This window comes from Lissotriton vulgaris, chromosome 2_1, assembly GCF_964263255.1.
Source record: "Lissotriton vulgaris chromosome 2_1, aLisVul1.2, whole genome shotgun sequence".
NCBI classification, from domain to species: Eukaryota; Metazoa; Chordata; class Amphibia; order Caudata; family Salamandridae; genus Lissotriton; species Lissotriton vulgaris.
This window is the reverse complement of record NC_141687.1, coordinates 354,117,572-354,136,129: the sequence shown is the minus strand read 5'-3', so window position 1 is coordinate 354,136,129 and position 18,558 is coordinate 354,117,572. Positions and strand designations below refer to the sequence as shown.

Here is an 18,558-nt window from a genome sequence, read left to right as displayed (position 1 = left end):
ACACAACCTAAACCACACACACAACCACACACACACAACACATACAACCATGCAACCAAACACACAACCACAACCACACACACACAACCACAAAACCACACACACAAACACAAAACCACACACACAACCACACACAACCACAAGCACACACATTAGCACACAAACAACCACACACAACCACACACCCATTATAGACTTGTGTTGCAATATTAAGCAATGCCAATAGCTCAAACTTAATTAATGTGAGACCTATTGCATTGCAAATGCTTCTCTTATTTTAGCTTTCCCCACCCTCTCCAAGAATAAAGGGGTACCTAGGAGAAGGCAAGGGACTTTTAATCTCTAGTTAAGCCTGGTCACCCTCTATTTCTAAGTGCTCCCTGAAACACGGTTAAGCCCACCCTGACCTTTAGGAGTCAGGGTGAACCCAATGATGAAGAATGACGCTACTAGAGTGTGTGATGGTTATATATAAAAGAGGAATTCTTCCCTTCCCCAGACTAGTCATGCGGCGCTAGCATATCCACACCGGGTGACCAACTCCCCCCCCCCCCCCCCCCCAATCTGTGTCCCGTGTACTATAAACCACAATCCCCACAATCCTTGGTGGGAAACTATAGTGTTGAACTGAGCTTACAAGGGAGGATGTATCCCCCCCCCCCCAATCCTCTTCATATTTGAAGAGGCCTCTCAACCCTTCAGCTCCCACAGGTTGTGTGAGCCTGGTTGTTTAATTTGGCTAGACATTTCACACCTGGCAGGGTGGAAACAGGAGCCAATCATCCATCAACTACACAAATCCTCTCCCTGGCAGGGGACTATTTCTAGGAAAAAAACATCAGCAGCTGGTGGCTGTGAAATACGACTAATATGACTTTAGCTTTCATGCAACGAATTTCTAACTCTCTTAGGCCAGATGAACATTGAAGATGTCCTTATACCCTAGTACTAAATATTCTCCAGTGACTTATCTGTGAAGCACTCACTATGCATAGGGCGGTCTGGATCTGGAACTGAAAGGATGATTTGAAAAATCGGTCAGAAACTCAGAAACATAGGTCCAACATTCTATGAAACTGGTGGAGTGAGAATTAAGCATAACTAAAGAAAAAGTCAACATTAGCTGCATACAAGTGCTATACTATCGATTCAATAGAAAAAGCGCTTATGTCCTCTAAATGGAAAAGGAGCAGTTAGGGAATCTTGTGCACTATCCCAAAGATAAAGTCAATCTTAATACATTCTGAAAAAGTCCTAACCTAAGGTAAACCAGAAGTAATATAGGACGACAAGACTTTTGAATTGCTTCTACTAAGTGTAGTGCAAAAGGGTTCTCGTCTGTTCTTATGTTGGAAGGACCGCATGAGTCAAAGAAGTCAAACTGGGACACAGTAGTATGGGGGCTTAAAATAGATTACTTACCAGTAACAAAACACCGTAAATAAAACTGTAGAATTTTTGTCTTTGTGATTTTGTATGCTCTCCCCAAGCTGCCATTTTAAAGTCAAAATTAGCTTTTGAGGTCCCCAACTTAGATTGGCACGGTTCAGTATGTTGGGGCTAGGTAATAAAAAAGCAGCATTAAGAAGTCCAATGGAAAGTATGAAAAGGATCAGAAAACACGGAGTCTGAACACAGAGCTAAAGAAATGACACTCACAGCAGTCTTTCAAGAAGTAAGATAGGAGGTGTAGTGAATGCATAGCTGGCATCATCTTTGCACATAACGAAATCTTCGTTCTAGGAGTTCAAATATTGTTTAACATCCCCACCTAAACCACGTCTGCACAGTAAATAAAATACTAAATGCATTGGCCTCATGACTGGAAACTCTTTAAAGCACATGCAAAATTTTACTTTACCGTTGGGGTGCGTTTTGTTTGGAAGCAGTTGTATCTTTTAATATTGTTTGAGAAGTTGGTGCAGACTCCACAATTAAACATCTCCAAAGCACAAAACCAGTGATGGGGAGTTACAAGATTTACAACCAAATTCAAAGAGCAGACTACATGGCATGTCCTTATGGCGAAACAAATTACGACCAAACAATTATTCAATGGAAATCAGAGAACCCTACAATATGGCCATCCAGAAGAACAAAATGCTTTGGTGCCATACTAATAATAGAAAGCACTATACACATGCTCATAGTATTTATTAAAAATCTTAGTGCTGGAGGAGGAGCTACGCCGCGAACCAAGATGGCCGCATAAGCTCCCGGCTCCGTCGACCTCCGCCGGCGGCTCGTCTATCCTGTTCATCCTCCACCCACGCCCTATGCCTGGATGTATGAAGGTTACCTGATGCCATCGGTGCCGTCCCGGAGCTCCTAATTTATTCAGTGACAGAGTTGTGTCGTGTTCCATTTTCGGCCTACTCCTGGGCTGCCGCCGGGACCTCGATTTCTGAACTGTTCGAGTGGGAACTGATCAACATCGGCTGTGGGACCGAGATTGTGGCCGGTCTTCCGGATTTGAATAATTCTTTCCACTTTTGACATGTGACCCCGTTGATGGACGGTGCCGGAGAAGAGACATTGTGGCGTGCTGCGATCCTCCTGCACCGTGGCTGGGGGCTGAGTGCCTGACCCTTGTTTCCTGGTCCGGGGGCTGCGGGCTGCACCCACGGCCGGTGACTGTGTTGAGCGTGCCAGTCCGGGGCGCCCCTGTTGTTGAAGATCGCTTGAATGTGTGCCCGGAGCCCGGCGATGTGGGCTGGAGATTGTGTCCCCCTCCGTCCTTTGGACCCCGGGATGGAGGGGATAGATAACGCACATTCATTGAGTTCCGTAATGGCGGCGATTGGGGCGCTCCGCTCACAATGCACCATCGCATATGTCTCCCTGGCGGCACAGCTGGATGATGTCTGCTCGCGACCGGCCACTGACGCTGCCACACCTGAACATCAGTTTGTGGTCCAGTCGAGCGATTTGACCCGCCATCTTAAGGTGCCCGAGCGCCCTTTGGGAGTCGGCCTCACTTCTCCTTCACCCGCTACAGTGCCTGGTCTTCCCTTCATGTCTACTATCCGATGGAGTATCGTCGCTGGAGGTTCTGTTCATCAATGCCGAGTCTCAGGGTCCTGCCGAAGGGGACTGCCATTTTTCTTCGTCCCGGCCAGTCTGTAAAACGGAGGCCGCCATTTAGTGTCCGGACTTTGTTCCATCTTTAGTGCATCGGACTGTTGTGGACGTTTTGTCTGCCTCTGGTCGGCCGTGGCTTGGTTGGCGCGTGTTCCGGAACGGATTCGCACTGGTCAGGGCTGATTCCGACTTTGAGTTGTTTTTGCTCCTCGCCGCTGCTATGGACTACCTGAGAAGCTCTCTCTGACCTCATTTGTTGTGACCTTGGCGATAGGTCTCCCCGTGATATTTGCAGGGTTGACTTTTACCTTCCTGGGATTGCTCAGTCCACTTTTGCCGGGACTGCACCGAGTATCTCACTGGGCCTGGGGGGAGGTGGGGGGGTTTCTTATTGGTGACTGTCCTCCCCGTGATAATGCCGAATGTTTGCTTTGATTGACGATGATTGTGCCTTGGGGAGGTCACTGCCGGCGGGGGGTACCGGGTGTCCGGGAGTGTGTCTGTTTCACTCCTCCTCCACTTCTTGTACTTTTTCCCTTCTGTGGGGCAGTTCCTGGGCGGCAGGCACGCTGTTTGTAGGTTAGGCCGTAGCCATTACAGGGGTGCAGGGTGGCGGGTGCGGGGGGGGGTTTGTTATTTTAGTTTGTTTTGTTCTATGGTCCCTATCGCTCTTTTCCGGCTTTGGGAGGGTTCTTTCCTCTTTAGTTGGGTTGGCTGTCTCTTGGTCTTGCATTTTTTTCTTTTTCTGGCATCTCAACAGGCCTCTGTTTCTCTGGTCTTGGGGGGTGGGCTCTCTGGGGTGATTCTTAGAAATGTTGCTTTCTGTAATATTGCTTATCGCTCAGTCTTATCGCCGCGGCTGCCTAGATTACTTAGTAGCCGTAGTCATAGCCTATCTCAGACTGTAAATGGGGTACGTCCCCCATGTCTCTTCTGTGTATTTCTCATGTAAGGTGTGATGTCCTTGATGTTGCAGCCCCTACTCTTCTTCTAAAATTTAAAAATGAAAACCTCATATCCTGTGTTGCGAACCTCACAGCCACGTCTGGCGTACCTTGCAATATCCTGATTGTTGATTGGCCTAAGTTTCTCCTGCTCCTATTGATTGTCTTTGCGGCCGGCCATGGTGGTTGTGGGCCTGCGCATGTATCTCATGATTTTTTGAATAAAGGTTTTCAAAAAAAAAAAAGCTTAGTGCTGCAGGGCAGGCAAGATATTCGATCATATTGCATATACATTTGCAGATTTAAAGGAATGATACTGTGGGCACGGCCCATTACAGCTATGTGTCAGTTTCACCTCCAAAGGAGCTGTTCTTCTAGACACCGCATCACTGATTCAATAGAGCTCAACTGTCCTGTGGTAAAGAAGTGACTACAACATGATAGGTACCGTGTTCTGTTGGGTTTGTAAAATTGTACCTCGTAAACTGAATTGCCTCCTGGACATGTATGCAAAACAGAAAATGGAGCTATACTTAAATAATGGACAAAAATCTACAAATATTGATAATTATGAATTGCTGACATGAGGATATATTATATGTGTCACCAATAAGTCTACTTTTAAGAAGAAAATAGGTTTTCTAAAAAATAAAGCATCTAAGCAGTAATCATCAACTAAAATATACCGGGTCATTGAATATGCAAGCAAAGATGGATAGAAATTGGGAAAGTTGCCCTAAAGATCTTTTTGGTGGTCACAGTTCTTGCATTGCATATGGGCACTAGACTCCGCACCAACCCCAAAAAATTACTAACCAGGTCCAGTATTAGTTATTCTATGGCAAGGTGTATGTTCTCAAAGTACAAGAAAAAGAAGTAAAAGTAGCAGGAGTACAATCCAGGCATTTCCTCCCAATGCCACAGGCCTGCTCTCCAGTTTCCTAACTAATAGGAGCGAGACTAGAAATATTTGTAGGAGAAGACAATATGCTTACTGTTAGAAGGGGCGGTCTCGGGGAAGGACAGAATTTGTACCTGACCACCCTGCGACCCACCTCTCCTAGGAAATGCAGCAGAGCACTGGTGAGAGACCCTTCTGGGCAGGTTCTCGTATCTAGGATCGTACGCGCTGAACTAGCACCATTCAACAAAGACACCACACCGTAGATTCGGAAGACGTATTCTTCATCTAGCAATATCAGGACCTTTATGATAAGCAAGATTCGTATGTACAAGTAGAGCAAGGGCTCAAAGAGTCTCGGTCAGGGTGGGGGTACCGAGACAGTCTTAAGGATCAGGGTCAATGCAGGTGCGTATCCGTCGCACAGCTCTCAATCCTCGAGCCGGGAGATACAATATGATCTTTGGGGTCCAGCCGGACCAGAATAGTTTCTGAGCCGCGACCAAGTCTGCAGGGCTCGAGCAAGGATGTCGGAGGTCTTACGATCGTCAAGGAGCCGCGATTCGATCAGCAGGGCTCAGAATTCTCAAGGTTGCAAGGGGAGCCGCGACCACGTCAGCAGGGCTCAGATTATTCAGGGCAGAAGTCCATCTCTGCTAGGTGGAGCCGCGACGATGTCTGCAGGGCTCACCAAGGGTCCAGTTGTTTCTCTCGATGATGTTTGTTCAGCCGCGCCCACGTCAGTAGGGCTCTCTTAGTTCCAGGATTCAATCTGCCTGATAGTCCCAGAGCACCCCTGGTTATAGGTAGACTCCTCTTTGATGTCCGGAGTCCTCGCAGGCAGGGGTCTTAGCACCTGGGGGTCGCTTGTTGAGGTTTCCTGCCACGCGGCCCTTTGATCCTGTCAAGTCGGGGTCTGGAGGGATACCAGACCCACAGCAGGCGTGGAGCCAGCCCTCAGGGAGGCCAGAGGGGCGATCGAAACCCATCTCTCAAGGGGAGGCTGGAGGTGTGATAGAAACTGCTCCTCCCTCTCTCGCTTCCTGGGAGCTCTCTACCCCCCAGTGGGGCATGGCGCGACTAGGCCTGGGTCGCGCTGGGGCCGAGGGCGGCCATCTTCGGTGCAAGGCATGGTCACCGGTGGCCGCGTGGCCGATGGAGTTTGGAAGGGCGTCAGGTGTCGGGAAGATGGAGGGAGGGACGGGGGCAACTCAGTGTTCTGTGTGGAATCATGTGTGATGGGGGGGGGGGGGGTCGGGTAGACCACGCTAATCAGGGGCCTGGTGTGGGGCACGGGTCAGGGTTGGGTCACTACGGGTCAGGGAGGACCACGCCACGAGGCCGGGTCTAACACTTACCAGGCCTTAAGAAAAAAGTTGAACAGCTTTGGGCACTCGAAAGGCGAACGTGTACATTATGCGCTGCACAAACGCAACCCTGCCCATATGCACACCTTTGACTCTTCCTGTATGACAGAGGATAAAGAAGAGTATCATCAAGGTACCTTTAACTTAGCTCTACATCACGGTCCAGCTCTTACTACCATTTGGGAACCGGTAGCAGTGCATTAAGTTAGCGGCCTGGTGATTCTAGTGATAATGGTTTGATGCATTTAAAATCGAGAGAATCATATTCTATGAGGTCCTTATAAAAACTTTGTAGGGTCAAAAAGGAACGCATATATACGGTTTAGTATAATCTTATCTCTATACAGATCATTTTTTAACACCTTCATATACCTAGTTAGGTTAAGGGCCCTTAGTGATGACAGGGGCTGCCTCCTCCGGCTTTGGTCCTGGTGAATGCCTCTGGCCCTCTCTGGTCACGGTCTGTTGGCACAAAGACTTTGAAATTGTAATGGGGCTGTAGGACAATATGGATCTTATATAACCCAAAAGCATCCGTCTCAAACAGATACATTCCTTGAGAACAGCACAGATGTTGCCTTAGCCGATGGTGTTTAGGTCCATTCAGTGTCATAGCTTTCACCATGACAAAAGCAGGCTAGGCTAAACGTTAGCCATCTGCCAATAAAAGCTTTAGGAGCCACCTAATGATAACATTGCCACCGAAGGTCATCAAAAGAATCCCTGGTTCTGTCAAGGTAGAGACACAAACTTCTATACATAGTATGCAGGCAGCTATGGAAGAGACTACCAGAGACTGTGTCCTGGGAGGATGGACCATCTGCGTTGGCAGGGTTTCTGACAGCACTGCAGCTCAGTCGGAAGCCCAGTGCCAATTCTTGCTGGTCTATAAAATGCACTAGCAGAGGAGGCCTATACTGCTTGCAACTGTACACCTTTGATGTCTCCCAGTAGGACTGGAGAGCCTTGGTGTCCAAGAAAGTTGATACACCAGGGGTCAAGGCCCGTTAGTGTGCTGCTTCTAATGACCTTTGTGTTCAAGGAGGCTTAAGCAAGGATGTTGACTGCGCGCTGGAGGTAGCTTGCCATCTGCACTTCTTGCACCAAGCTTCTCAGTTTGCTGAGTAGGTCTCTCGCTTTCAACTCCCAGAGGAGCTGGGTACAAACACCAATATGGAAGAGGAGTATGAAGCATTGCTGGTTGGGTTGGAACTGCAAAGCAGTTCTAAGAAGAACTATGCGTTAGCACTTGATGGAAGCCTTATGAATCACTGGAGAGAATCAAACCGTGCCCACAGGGGTAAGAAGCTTTCACCTCTCAATGCGGTGGACTTATAGCTCAAGATGGAATAACAATGGCATTACTTGTCTCGGTGACTTATGGCAGGATAATCGTATAATTACATTTTCAGAACTTCAATCTAAATTCAAGCTCACGAGGCGGATTACTTTAAATACCTTCAGCTACATAGCTTCTTAGGTTCAATATCGTCTTGTGAGCGATTGGGGCTTCAAAAGTTTTTATTGATAGATAGTCTTTACTCTAAAAGAAGGATTGGTTACTTTTATAATTTACTAATTTCTACGCTCCCAGATGACTTATCTGTGACTCAACAGAAATGGTCTGAGAAACTGGGGGTGGATAATGTTCCGATTGAGGAATCCATTGGGCTCGCTAATTCTATCCTATTTTCTGGGCTATCACGCACACAGCACTACATGGTTCTGTTTGATCTTTACTATACACCAGCTAAAGTCATGAAATGGGGAGCAACTGCAGGTATACGCTGTAATAGATGTACTTTGACAGGAGCAGATGCAATACACATGTTTTTTCTTGTTCCAAGCTGACTGTATTACTCTCTGAAATTCAGAACTTTCTCTTTGTTATATTAGGAATTACAGTAACGTTAACCGCGGAGTTGGTCTTAATAGGGTTGTCGCCCACTTCTCTTGGAGACGAACAGCGGTCTCTGATATTTATTATGATGTCTGTGTTACGTGCATGTATCACCCAAGAATGGATTAGCCCCGACCCACCTTCCTTTTCTACGTGGAGAGCTCGGCTATTAGCTATATTTAATCTTGAATTGGCTATTTATGCAACAAAAGGATCTCTATTACCCTATGAGGGATGGTACTTTGCCTGATCACAAATGCTCATTCATCTAAAACTCAGTGCACTGCAGTGCCAGGGCGGATGGGCTAGTTCTTTATACATATATTTTCCTCTTTTAAAGGCTGCCTTTTAGTTTTTTTAAATCGTAATTTTGTTTTTTATTTTACTATAATTTTTTTTCTTTTAACAAAAACTTTAGGTTTCTTGGGTAGTGCTACCATGCCACTGGCCTCTTAATTTATCTGCAGTGAGCCATATCCCATGTGGCTGCTGCTTCTGAAACTGGCACGATCTTCGAATTGCATTGGCAATAGCATCGTTTATTGTTCTGAGATGGGCCCCATGTTTACAAGCTACATGTTGACCCTCTTACATTACAATAAGGATACATTTTGCACAATAATGTTACAAGTTGTCTACCCAGCGCAATATTTGCTAGATTGCCATCTTCAAATGGTATTGGGCATTATGTATTATTATTTTGCCTTTCAAAGATGGTTTAAACACTGCTTCAAAGCAGCAAAGTTTAAAATTTAAAAGGATTATACACCATGCACAATAGCATTCCAAGATGGCTGCATGCTGACCTAAATGCACATTCCGGACATATATTTTTATGTAGCAAGCTTTCTTTTTTTGTACTTTTATTTTTTTGTGTAGACAGACAGATCTACATGTATAATGAGTCAGTAAGGGCACAAATGGATATGGGAGTGCATGGCTGAGTGACAGGGTGCCTGTATGGTAAGTTATTGCGTGTCTAAACTCGCCAGGGAGTGAAAAGGCAAATTAAGTAATATTTTAATAAACCAGCTCTACTGCCATTGTCAATGCTTCCTTCAAATACCAGATTGCTAAAATCACTCCTTAAAATCACAAGACAGAAAATATATGCACGCCACGTAGCCCAACTTAAACAAGGGAGAAAAGCAGCTGCGTTAAGACTGGGGTCAACAGAAAAACTGTAAAGACACGTCTGAAAATAACTGGAAAAACATTGGAATTGCCATGGAGGATGCAATGCTGTTAAAATCAAATGAAAACTCATTCATCTACGGAAGCAGATCATTCACTGAATATCTTACAGTTTTCATGACAGGAAAGAAACGATGAAGAAAGTCAGTCAAGCATGCATTCCCAAAATTAGGTTTTTGTTGTTACAGTACCTGTGCCACACCCGTGACAGTTAAAGCAACCCCCTCTGCCGTCTCTACGTCCTCACACCGGGGCTGTAACGTCATTATCTCTAAGGAAATCCTGCCAAAAAACGTAAAACGTTTGCATGTATCCTGGTAATTGAGATCAGCATTTCAACTCCCATTTGCTTTCATCACTACTCCATAGTTCACAATGGGTAATGCACAGTCACAAAACTTTAAAATGGTGGCAAGTTATAACTAGGCACGTTTTGCCAGGTTTTAAATAATGCTCTGACCTTCCCTATACATCTATTGTGAACAGAAAGGAGATTTCAATACATTATCTTGTGAGAACTTGGGTCTTTAAGTTTTAAATAATTCTTCGGCAGCTATAAAAGTAACCAGTCTAATCAGCCTCCACAACAATAGAACATCTATTAAAATGTAATTTCTTTTAAGCGAGATATATTTCTGATCATGACTGAGCAAGAGCAAAATGTGTTTTAAAATGTTTCCACCACAACTGAGCAGGCACTAACTAATGTTTTCTTGTCTGATGTGTTCACTTTTACAACACTAACAATATTAGTCACTCGGGACGATATTAATTGAACATTAGTAGCTCTTATTACAGAAAAGTTTGGAGGCCCATGTGCTAATGCATCTGAAGTAGTCACTAAACAAACCACAGTAAAGAACAGATTCTGAAATGCCAGTGGCTAAAACAATATAGCACCTAAATGGAAGAAGGCATCTAATGAGAAACAAAACAGGAACCCTACCCATATAATACAGAGAATGTTTAAAATAAAACGTGCAAGTCAGTGTTCTCACACACTTATGGAAGAGAGTAACTGCAACTCTTTTTCCGATATTGGCAATTCACTATGAAGGCAAAAAATGTGCTTCCTTTAAACATAAATAATCACCCATCCTTATTGATGAAAATCAACTCACGATTTTGCTACTGGAACGTTTATTTTGTTTTATGAAGAGATCCTGACTCACTCATTTCCAACAGCAAAGTGTTGGAACTTAAAGAATAATGCATGCTATTGAAGTCCACAAAACGTTGAGGGATAACATTTGTCTGTGAAAACATGACTTATTGAACAGGTGCTTTTTTCCATCCAAACAAATATGTATAATGAGGAGGGTTAGTAAACCAACACTTGCTATGGAACAGAAAAGACCACAGGTATCTGAAGCTAAAGAACAAAATACTGTAAGTAGAAAGAACCGTAGAACTCAAGAATGCTCAACAAGTGAAAAGAATGTTGATGTCTAATCTCCATCGTCAACAGCTGTCCAACTAAAATAGTTCAGGATTGGCAGAATGTTATGGTCCCAGCAGATGTAGGTCCCAATAAACGTACAGAACAGTACGATGCTGGTCAGGTAGAAAAACTACCATGTCTCGCTCAGATCTCAAGGTTGCACTGTTGGCTACAACGTGGCAACAAACTTGCAACTGATCAAATTACAAGGGAGCAAATTGGAAGAATTACTTACTCAAACAATATTTCTTTCGACAACTAGTACTCTTTGTATAACACAATGTCTGGATCACACTGTGGCATCCAGAGCCTATAATGTAATAAACTATATATGCCTTGTTCTGAGATATGCTTTTTCCACAAGGTAGCTAAGTATAGGAGGGCGAATGAAAGTAGAAGCAGAGAGGAAAAAGGAATTGTAAAATAAGTCTTACTTAAATGCTGGGAAGACGAACCATGCATGAAGAGCCAAGTATAGTTTCTTAGATTGAGAGCTGGCTAGTTGGTTAATTTTATTTACAATTAAAATATATTTTTTCGCTCCGACGTTTGGATGCCTTGTCCATGTAGATACTGCTAAAGAATAGACTTGCCTGAATGTTGCGGGCTAGACTGCGGAGGAAGAATAAGACGAGAGACAATATGGTATTGAAAAGCACAATGATCAAGTACCAAAACTCTCCTAGGATTCTGAGACACTTAAGTGGTATGGTCAAACACTCAAACTCTAAGCACGTACAGACACATCTTCCTTAGTACTTGGAAGTGACATCTGCCAAGTGTTCTGTGTATTACAGGAATTAAGTACAGGTAGGGCTCCTCATGCTCAATGGCAGGCCAACATGATCACCTAGCAATTGTTTGATTTCTAGCAGATGAGCAACACTGTAATTAAAAGCATGAAGGGGAAATTACCCACATAAATTGTACTGCCAGGGAATCATAAATGCTATGCCCGTGGAGGTAAGAGGGTAGAACAAGAAGTGGTGGGCTGAAGCAGGTCACCAACTCATCAGGCCAGCACCCACATCGACCAACCAGTCACTATATACAATGCAAAGACCACCACAACACACAGTTTTGTCGTGACAATAACCCCTTTTCAGAGGTGATCTGTAATCTCCTTTGTGCCTAATGTTCTCAGTTGGAAAGGAGGCTTTTACTGCCTCTAGGCTAAGATGCCTCTTTTGGAAACTGAAGTGACTGGGGATAGGATCTCCTAACTCCAAAGCAATCATTCAATCCAACCTTCAGAGAATTAAGGTTTATTCAGCAGTTTTCTTTATTTGCTCGTCTGTTGCCCCATTGTAAAGAAAGGTTTCTACCTCATTTGTGACTTTCAAATGTATACTGTCTGCCCATTGGAAGCTAAAAACTTTGGTAAAAAGGCAACCAATCAAACTTCTATCACAGCCAGACATCCAAAAATCTTTGAGGGGAAAACAGCTGCGGTGGATGTTTACTTCTTGTCCAAACCAGTGGAAGGATCCTTTAAAAAGTCTGCTCACTAAACTGCAATCACTCTGTACCTGCTTCAACCTTGGAGAAGGATAATGCTGCTAGTTTGTGGACTGTCTTAATGAACAAGCTCTGTACCACTCATTGACATCGGCACGTATTCTGAATTGTACTTGTACCCTATGTAAAGAAATGACAGAAGTGAGTGTAAAAAAACACCAGCTATCTACCAATTCATCAAGGTGGCACAACAGGCATTTCCCAGTAGACAAATTGTCCAAATCCAGTTTGCAAAAAATCTTTGGTCCACACCCAGGTCTCTCCAACAACCTTAATCGTCTCCAAAATGTTAGGGAGGGGCCAAGCCAGATCCAACAACATATCTTGACATGTCCACTGATCGTTTAATTCCCCTATTAGGATATTTTGAATATTAAGTCTTGGTATTGATTATCATAGGATCAATGACTTTGCCATATACAGACAGCTCACAATACTCGGTCTTAAGGCAACTGCGCTTAACTCTGTTGAGGAATTTTCTAATTCTGTTTCCAATAGATTTAACTACAATTCGAGATGCAATATGAAGAGCAGATGATGATCAAGCTGTTCAGAAAAAGGCTCATGAAGCTTAACAAATGTCTTTCTTCCCTTATCCTGGGCAACTCTATTTCCTTGTGAATTGTCATGTTAATCATTAGGATAAGGTATTTTCACCCACTGATACATTTGCATCGCTGCACAGGTCTTCGCTATTCGCTTTGTTGGCTGATGCCTACTAGCTTGTATTTTAGAGAGGTTAAAAGGCTTGAATGAATTGGACTTGCTGTGCAGCCATCAAGTCCTAGAATATCAGTCTTTGACTATCTCAGGTGACCAATTGAGTATCTTCTCTACCTACTTGGCACTTCTTTTTTTTTTTGCCAGATATGAAGGCATGGGTAAGGAAGGTCCACCGACCTATTCCCTAAACCAAGTATAGGAGTCCCATTGTAAATCTCCCCTTTGGGTCTACAGTGGAAAAAACAAATGAGTTGCATTTTGAACAGGATCACAAATGTGAGCATCACCTAATGGTTAGTGTTCAGAATAGTGACTCAACCAATATAATTTCAATTATTCAGATGAAGGCAACCACATCTTGGGAATATTTCAAAGTTACAGAATGTCTGATTTGAACGTCAATGTCTAAGGGGCAGCATCCAATCAGTCTTACAACTGGATCTACTTTCAGACAGTGCCTTAATGTGAAATAAATTTAGCCCAGGTTGAACAGACAAGAGTTGGCTTCAACCGGCATTACATTCCAGATAAAACGGAAAATAACTTCTCCCTAAAGGAAAATATTTTTTAAGCAACAGCTCATGATAACAAAACAACTATAAAACTATCAAAGATAATGGTCACGAGCGACTCACCAGAGGATAGAGAAGTCCGAATTGGTGTTATGGGGGTCACATGTTTATAGTTCCAGTATATGGTTTACACGAATCTCTATCTCTCTCCTACATTATAAAAAAGCAGACTTTAATTTGGTACTGTGAGATGCAATAAGGGTGTAAACAAAAATGCTCTACTTTATTCAGTCTGACATAACCCCGTGAATGGCCAAAGAGAACATTAAATCTAACTGGTAAGCCAGTGAGAGGCTTCAGGGAATGTTAAAACTAACTTGTATTCTGCTACGAGTGATGCTTATCTTCCCTTTGGTAGAATTAACACACATTGTTTATGTCATCAGAAGAGAAAACACAACTCAACCTGGAAACACGAACTGTGTGCGTGTACATTTTTTATTTTAGTTTTTTGTAATTTATATCTTTAGTATTTTGCTATTGGCCTTGAGCTGGTACAAGTTAAAAAAACAAATCCCCAAAGTGCCATTTTGTAGATCTAGGTCCTGTTGCTGCAAAACAATTTTGCAATAAGTAACTTCGAAGTATCTAAATTCCTCACAATGCCTTTGGTACGTTTGATGTCACACTCTAATTTGCAAATGTATGACAGGACGAGAGTCCCATGCTCACTCTGCCACTGGAACCAAGCTATACCTGACTGATGAGCCCCAGTCAGGGTGAACCCCGTCTTGGGTTGCTTGAGTTCTGGTTCGGGGAGGATCTGACCTGTCAGTTCGGGCTGGACTATTCCTATTAGAGTAGGGTCAATACTTATTTGCATACGGCTGGGTCCAAACTGAAGTGGCAACGGGGGGGCAAAAGAACTACGGATTTGAATGCTACCACATGTGACTGGAAGGTTTATTGTAAGGATTCCTCCAATCATCTTTTGTGTGTTGGACGATTTGGAACTGTACATAGGCTTTAACGAATCCATGTTCCATACCAGGAAAAGTTGGAATAAAGACAGGATTTACAAATGGAAGGAAAACAACCAGCAAATTCAGATTTTGTGACAATAAACCCACCATAATTAGGAGGGTGTTTTCCCCAAGAGCTACCCCTGTCAGAAGCGTTACTTAAAATCAACATCAGTTACTTGAATGGTCAGGTTGTACTTACAACCACGATTCAGTGCATCCCGATTTCAAAGTATGTTTACTTGTGCATTACCCAAAGAATTGACTGCTAGAAGCAAGCACTAGAAAGAAGAATGGAGAGAAAGCAAAGGGGAGAGGAGGCTGCTGTATTAAAAATGCCACTGGAAGGAAATGGTTAGTTTTCAATTCCCGTTCTGCTGTTGCTGTATGAAAACAAGGAGAAAGATGGGAAATTAACAGCAAAGTTAGGAAGCTTTGTGATTTATTACCTGTGCAACCCCTGTTACGTAAAGCGGGACCCCCTCCGATGTCTCAATATTCTCACAGCGACAGAGGATGGTCATAACCTCCAAAGACAGTCTGAGTAGCAGTAAATAGGGTAGGACAGCAAATATACAAAGCGGTTACTAGAGAGAAAAAACTCAATCCACAAAAATAAAAACTGGACTTTTTGAGGTTTGCATTCCTTCTTGAAGTGTATTAAAAAGGCATAAGCCTTCCCCATTAATAATCATTGTAATCCTCTGTCAGAAGCAGGGTTTTTATATGCATTGTGGCTAAAAAAGCTTGTGTGTAATTAACCAGATGCCTTCCTATATTGTAATTGCCAGTATATTAAAAACAAACTCTGAAAACAGACAGTGCTACAGTGTGTTAACACAACCATACATGGCTGAAAGTGGGTCTTTAAATGATGCGTGTAGCTCCAAGTAAGCCATGGGAACATGCTTTTCGACCATTAAACAGTATACATTTTAAGCATGTTCAAAAATACTTTGCTAAGCAAATGCTTTTTTCAAGTTTGATTTGTGACATCCACTCAAGGCGTTATAATGAATGCATGGCTGGTCACTGTAGTAACATGACCTGAAAATGGGGCAATTAATCCAAATCCCAAGGTCATTTAGAGTAAATGAAATATTAGGCAAATGGGTTATTGCAGATGAGTGCTGTTCACATCTATGTGTAATCACAATTATTATTTTTGACCATACTCTGTACAATATGGCTCTGTTACGGCTGCATTAAAACACCAACACATATTGTTATCCTGAACAGCTTGGATGTTCCCTTCTAAATACAAAAACAAAATCCTTGTGGAGAGGATGCAGCCTTAGGGCTAGAGCGGTCGCCCTCGAAGCTGGGGAACCGGGTTCAAGTCTCTGCAACGACGCTCAACATCCTGCAATTCTGGGCAGATCACTTAATCTCCAGTGCCTAAGAAAAAAAGGAGCGTTTCCTTCTGTAACGAAACTGGTGCTATGTAAAGCGCTCTCTTACCCAAAAGAGCGTACCAGTATAAGAAATTATTCAGAGGCAGCAAAAACAGGCTGTGTGCCCAGAATAAGATGCAGCTTTGGTTTACTTCATAATTTATTATTAATTAACAAGAGCTTCACAAGAAAAAGGTGGAATTTTCCATTACCATATAGAAACAGGCAGCTAGTTAAGGTAGTGGTAAAAAAAAAAAAAGGAATCTAATCTGCCATATTACATTGTGGCATGATTCAGAGTGACAATGATCATACTTATTGCAAGAATTCCTCACAATGCCTTTGGTACGTTTGATGTAACATCCTAATTGCAAATGTATGACTGGACGAGAGTCCCGTGCTCACTCTGACCCTGGAACAAAGCTATACCCGACTGATGAGCCCCAGTCAGGGTGAACCCCCGTCTTGGGTTGCTTGAGTTCTGGTTCGGGGAGGATCTGACCTGTCAGTTCGGGCTGGACTGTTCCTATTAGAGTAGGGTCAATACTTATTTGCATACGGCTGGGTCCAAACTGAAGTGGCAATGGGGTTGGGGGCAAAAGAACTACGGATTTGAATGCTACCACATGTGACTGAAAGGTTTATTGTAAGGATTCCTCCAATCATCTTTTGTTTGTTGGACGATTTGGAACTGTGCATAGGCTTTAACGAATCCATGTTCCATACCAGGAAAAGTTGGAATAGAGACAGGATGTACAAATGGAAGGAAAACAACCAGCAAATTCAGATTTTGTGACAATAAACCCACCATAATTAGGAGGGTGTTTTTCTCAAGAGCTACCCACTTTACACTGGCTGTATCAAAGTAGTAAACATTCTAGCATCTGTAGTGAGTGCGTAGTAGGCTTTGTTCCTATGGTGTTCCAGCATTCTCACTTATGCTTGCAAAATTGTTAATTGTCTATTGGGAGGCTTTTCCAAAGATCTAAACCTGCCTGAAAATAAAAAGTCCAGTTTTTACTCTTTTTTAGTATTGTTATAAGAGGGACAATTTGCAGATTCCATAAACCAATTTACGTCACAATCAAATGTAACATAAACTTGTGGCATTTATGTGAATCAAGGCGATTGGGTGGACCACCTGTTGGGAGAAAAAGCAGCACAAATTCCAATGATTATTTGGGGGTAGCAGAAGAGATTCCTCCGGACACCTTTTAGAGCAGACAACACCTCGTAATAGGTACACTGTATGGAATCAATCCTTGAAAAAGCCATGCAAGAATAAAGCAAAGTAGAAACACTCAGAAAAAGAGACAGAGAAAAAGCTCTAGAAGCTTCTCCAATTCTGGGGAGGGGCCATTTAAGTAAGTATATCGAAAAACATTTCAAATAATCATGTAGGGTGATGCTTGAAGGAGAAACCTCATGGCAAACTGGATAAAAAATATTCACTTACAACTACTGCCTGCTCCGCCCAAGATAGTCTCCACCGTTTTACTGCCAAGCTGTCTCGTCTTTCACAGGATGCCTACTGAAACTGCAATTTAACAAAGGAGGCGAAAGCGCAAAGAATCAGCTGCAGTGGAGCAATGCATCACAAATGCCCTCAACCTGCGGAGATGCGATTGGAACTGGTCATGAAATCTTTGTAGCACCTGAAACCGGGCTAAGCAGCATTCCTCTGTGACTGATGGACAATCTGAATAGCAGCAGTGTTTCACAATGAATATTTAACAGTGGGGCATTCGTCTTTGTTGTGGTTAGGAAATAGATGAATGACGTACTGAGAGAAGGCTCAGCAAATAAGAGACTTGACTAAAGAGAAATCATCTGTATGTTGTTAGAACATTGGGATGCACAGGAAATCAAATATAGATTTGAAGCACCGGTCCTACCCACACGGTCTTGCTCTCTGAGTCAGTCCTCAGACTGCTACAACACAGAGCGAAATAAAATTTATTCCCAGAGAATAAAGATGAGAAAGAATGCAATGACGTAATTTGCACAATGCACTGTGAAGTAAACGACAATAACATATTTAAAGCATAATGCAAGTCTGATACTTGGTTCTAGGCTAACCCTCATAAAAATAAAATGAAAACTGCAAGAATTACCCTAGGACATCTACATGTATGGTGCTCAAGAACACTTAATGCTATGAAATCTGGCAGCTGGCAGATACAAAATCTCTATCACTTAATGCTTGTAGCGAGATTTGAAGAGGTTACCATAGCCTTTGAACATTTCCAGTTTTAGCACCATTGATGAGGAATATTACTAAAAGGGAAAGGTGGGATCAGCCTAAACAAACTCTGGGCTGTCCGCATTAATAGCCGAACAATGATGAAACTGTGTAGTGTTTTTAACACAGTCACACCAAAAGAGCCCGGTTACATAATACAGGCCTAAAACAGGGACATCCAACTCCAATGGCATTCGTCTTATGACAAATACTCTATTCTCACCTGGATGTATTGGTAAAGGTTATCCGGATCCATGGTGAAATCAATTCGGAACATGAACGATAGGTTATAAACTGTATATTCGCTGTACAAATTGGT

General features: G+C 43.1%; 1 protein-coding gene across 2 annotated transcripts in view; it reads right to left on the bottom strand.

Moving 5' to 3' along the window:
• Positions 1-18,558, bottom strand: part of FLOT2 (flotillin 2) — a 351,376-nt gene that overhangs the window by 187,840 nt on the left and 144,978 nt on the right. Inside the window, exon 3 of one of the 2 annotated variants that reach the window (XM_086955138.1) lies at positions 9,579-9,669. In XM_086955138.1, the coding sequence (XP_086811264.1) occupies positions 9,579-9,669 (91 nt within the window). Of the gene's footprint in view, positions 1-9,578; positions 9,670-15,052; positions 15,144-18,558 lie in introns of both variants that reach the window. The other variant, XM_086955139.1, reaches the window with a different exon arrangement.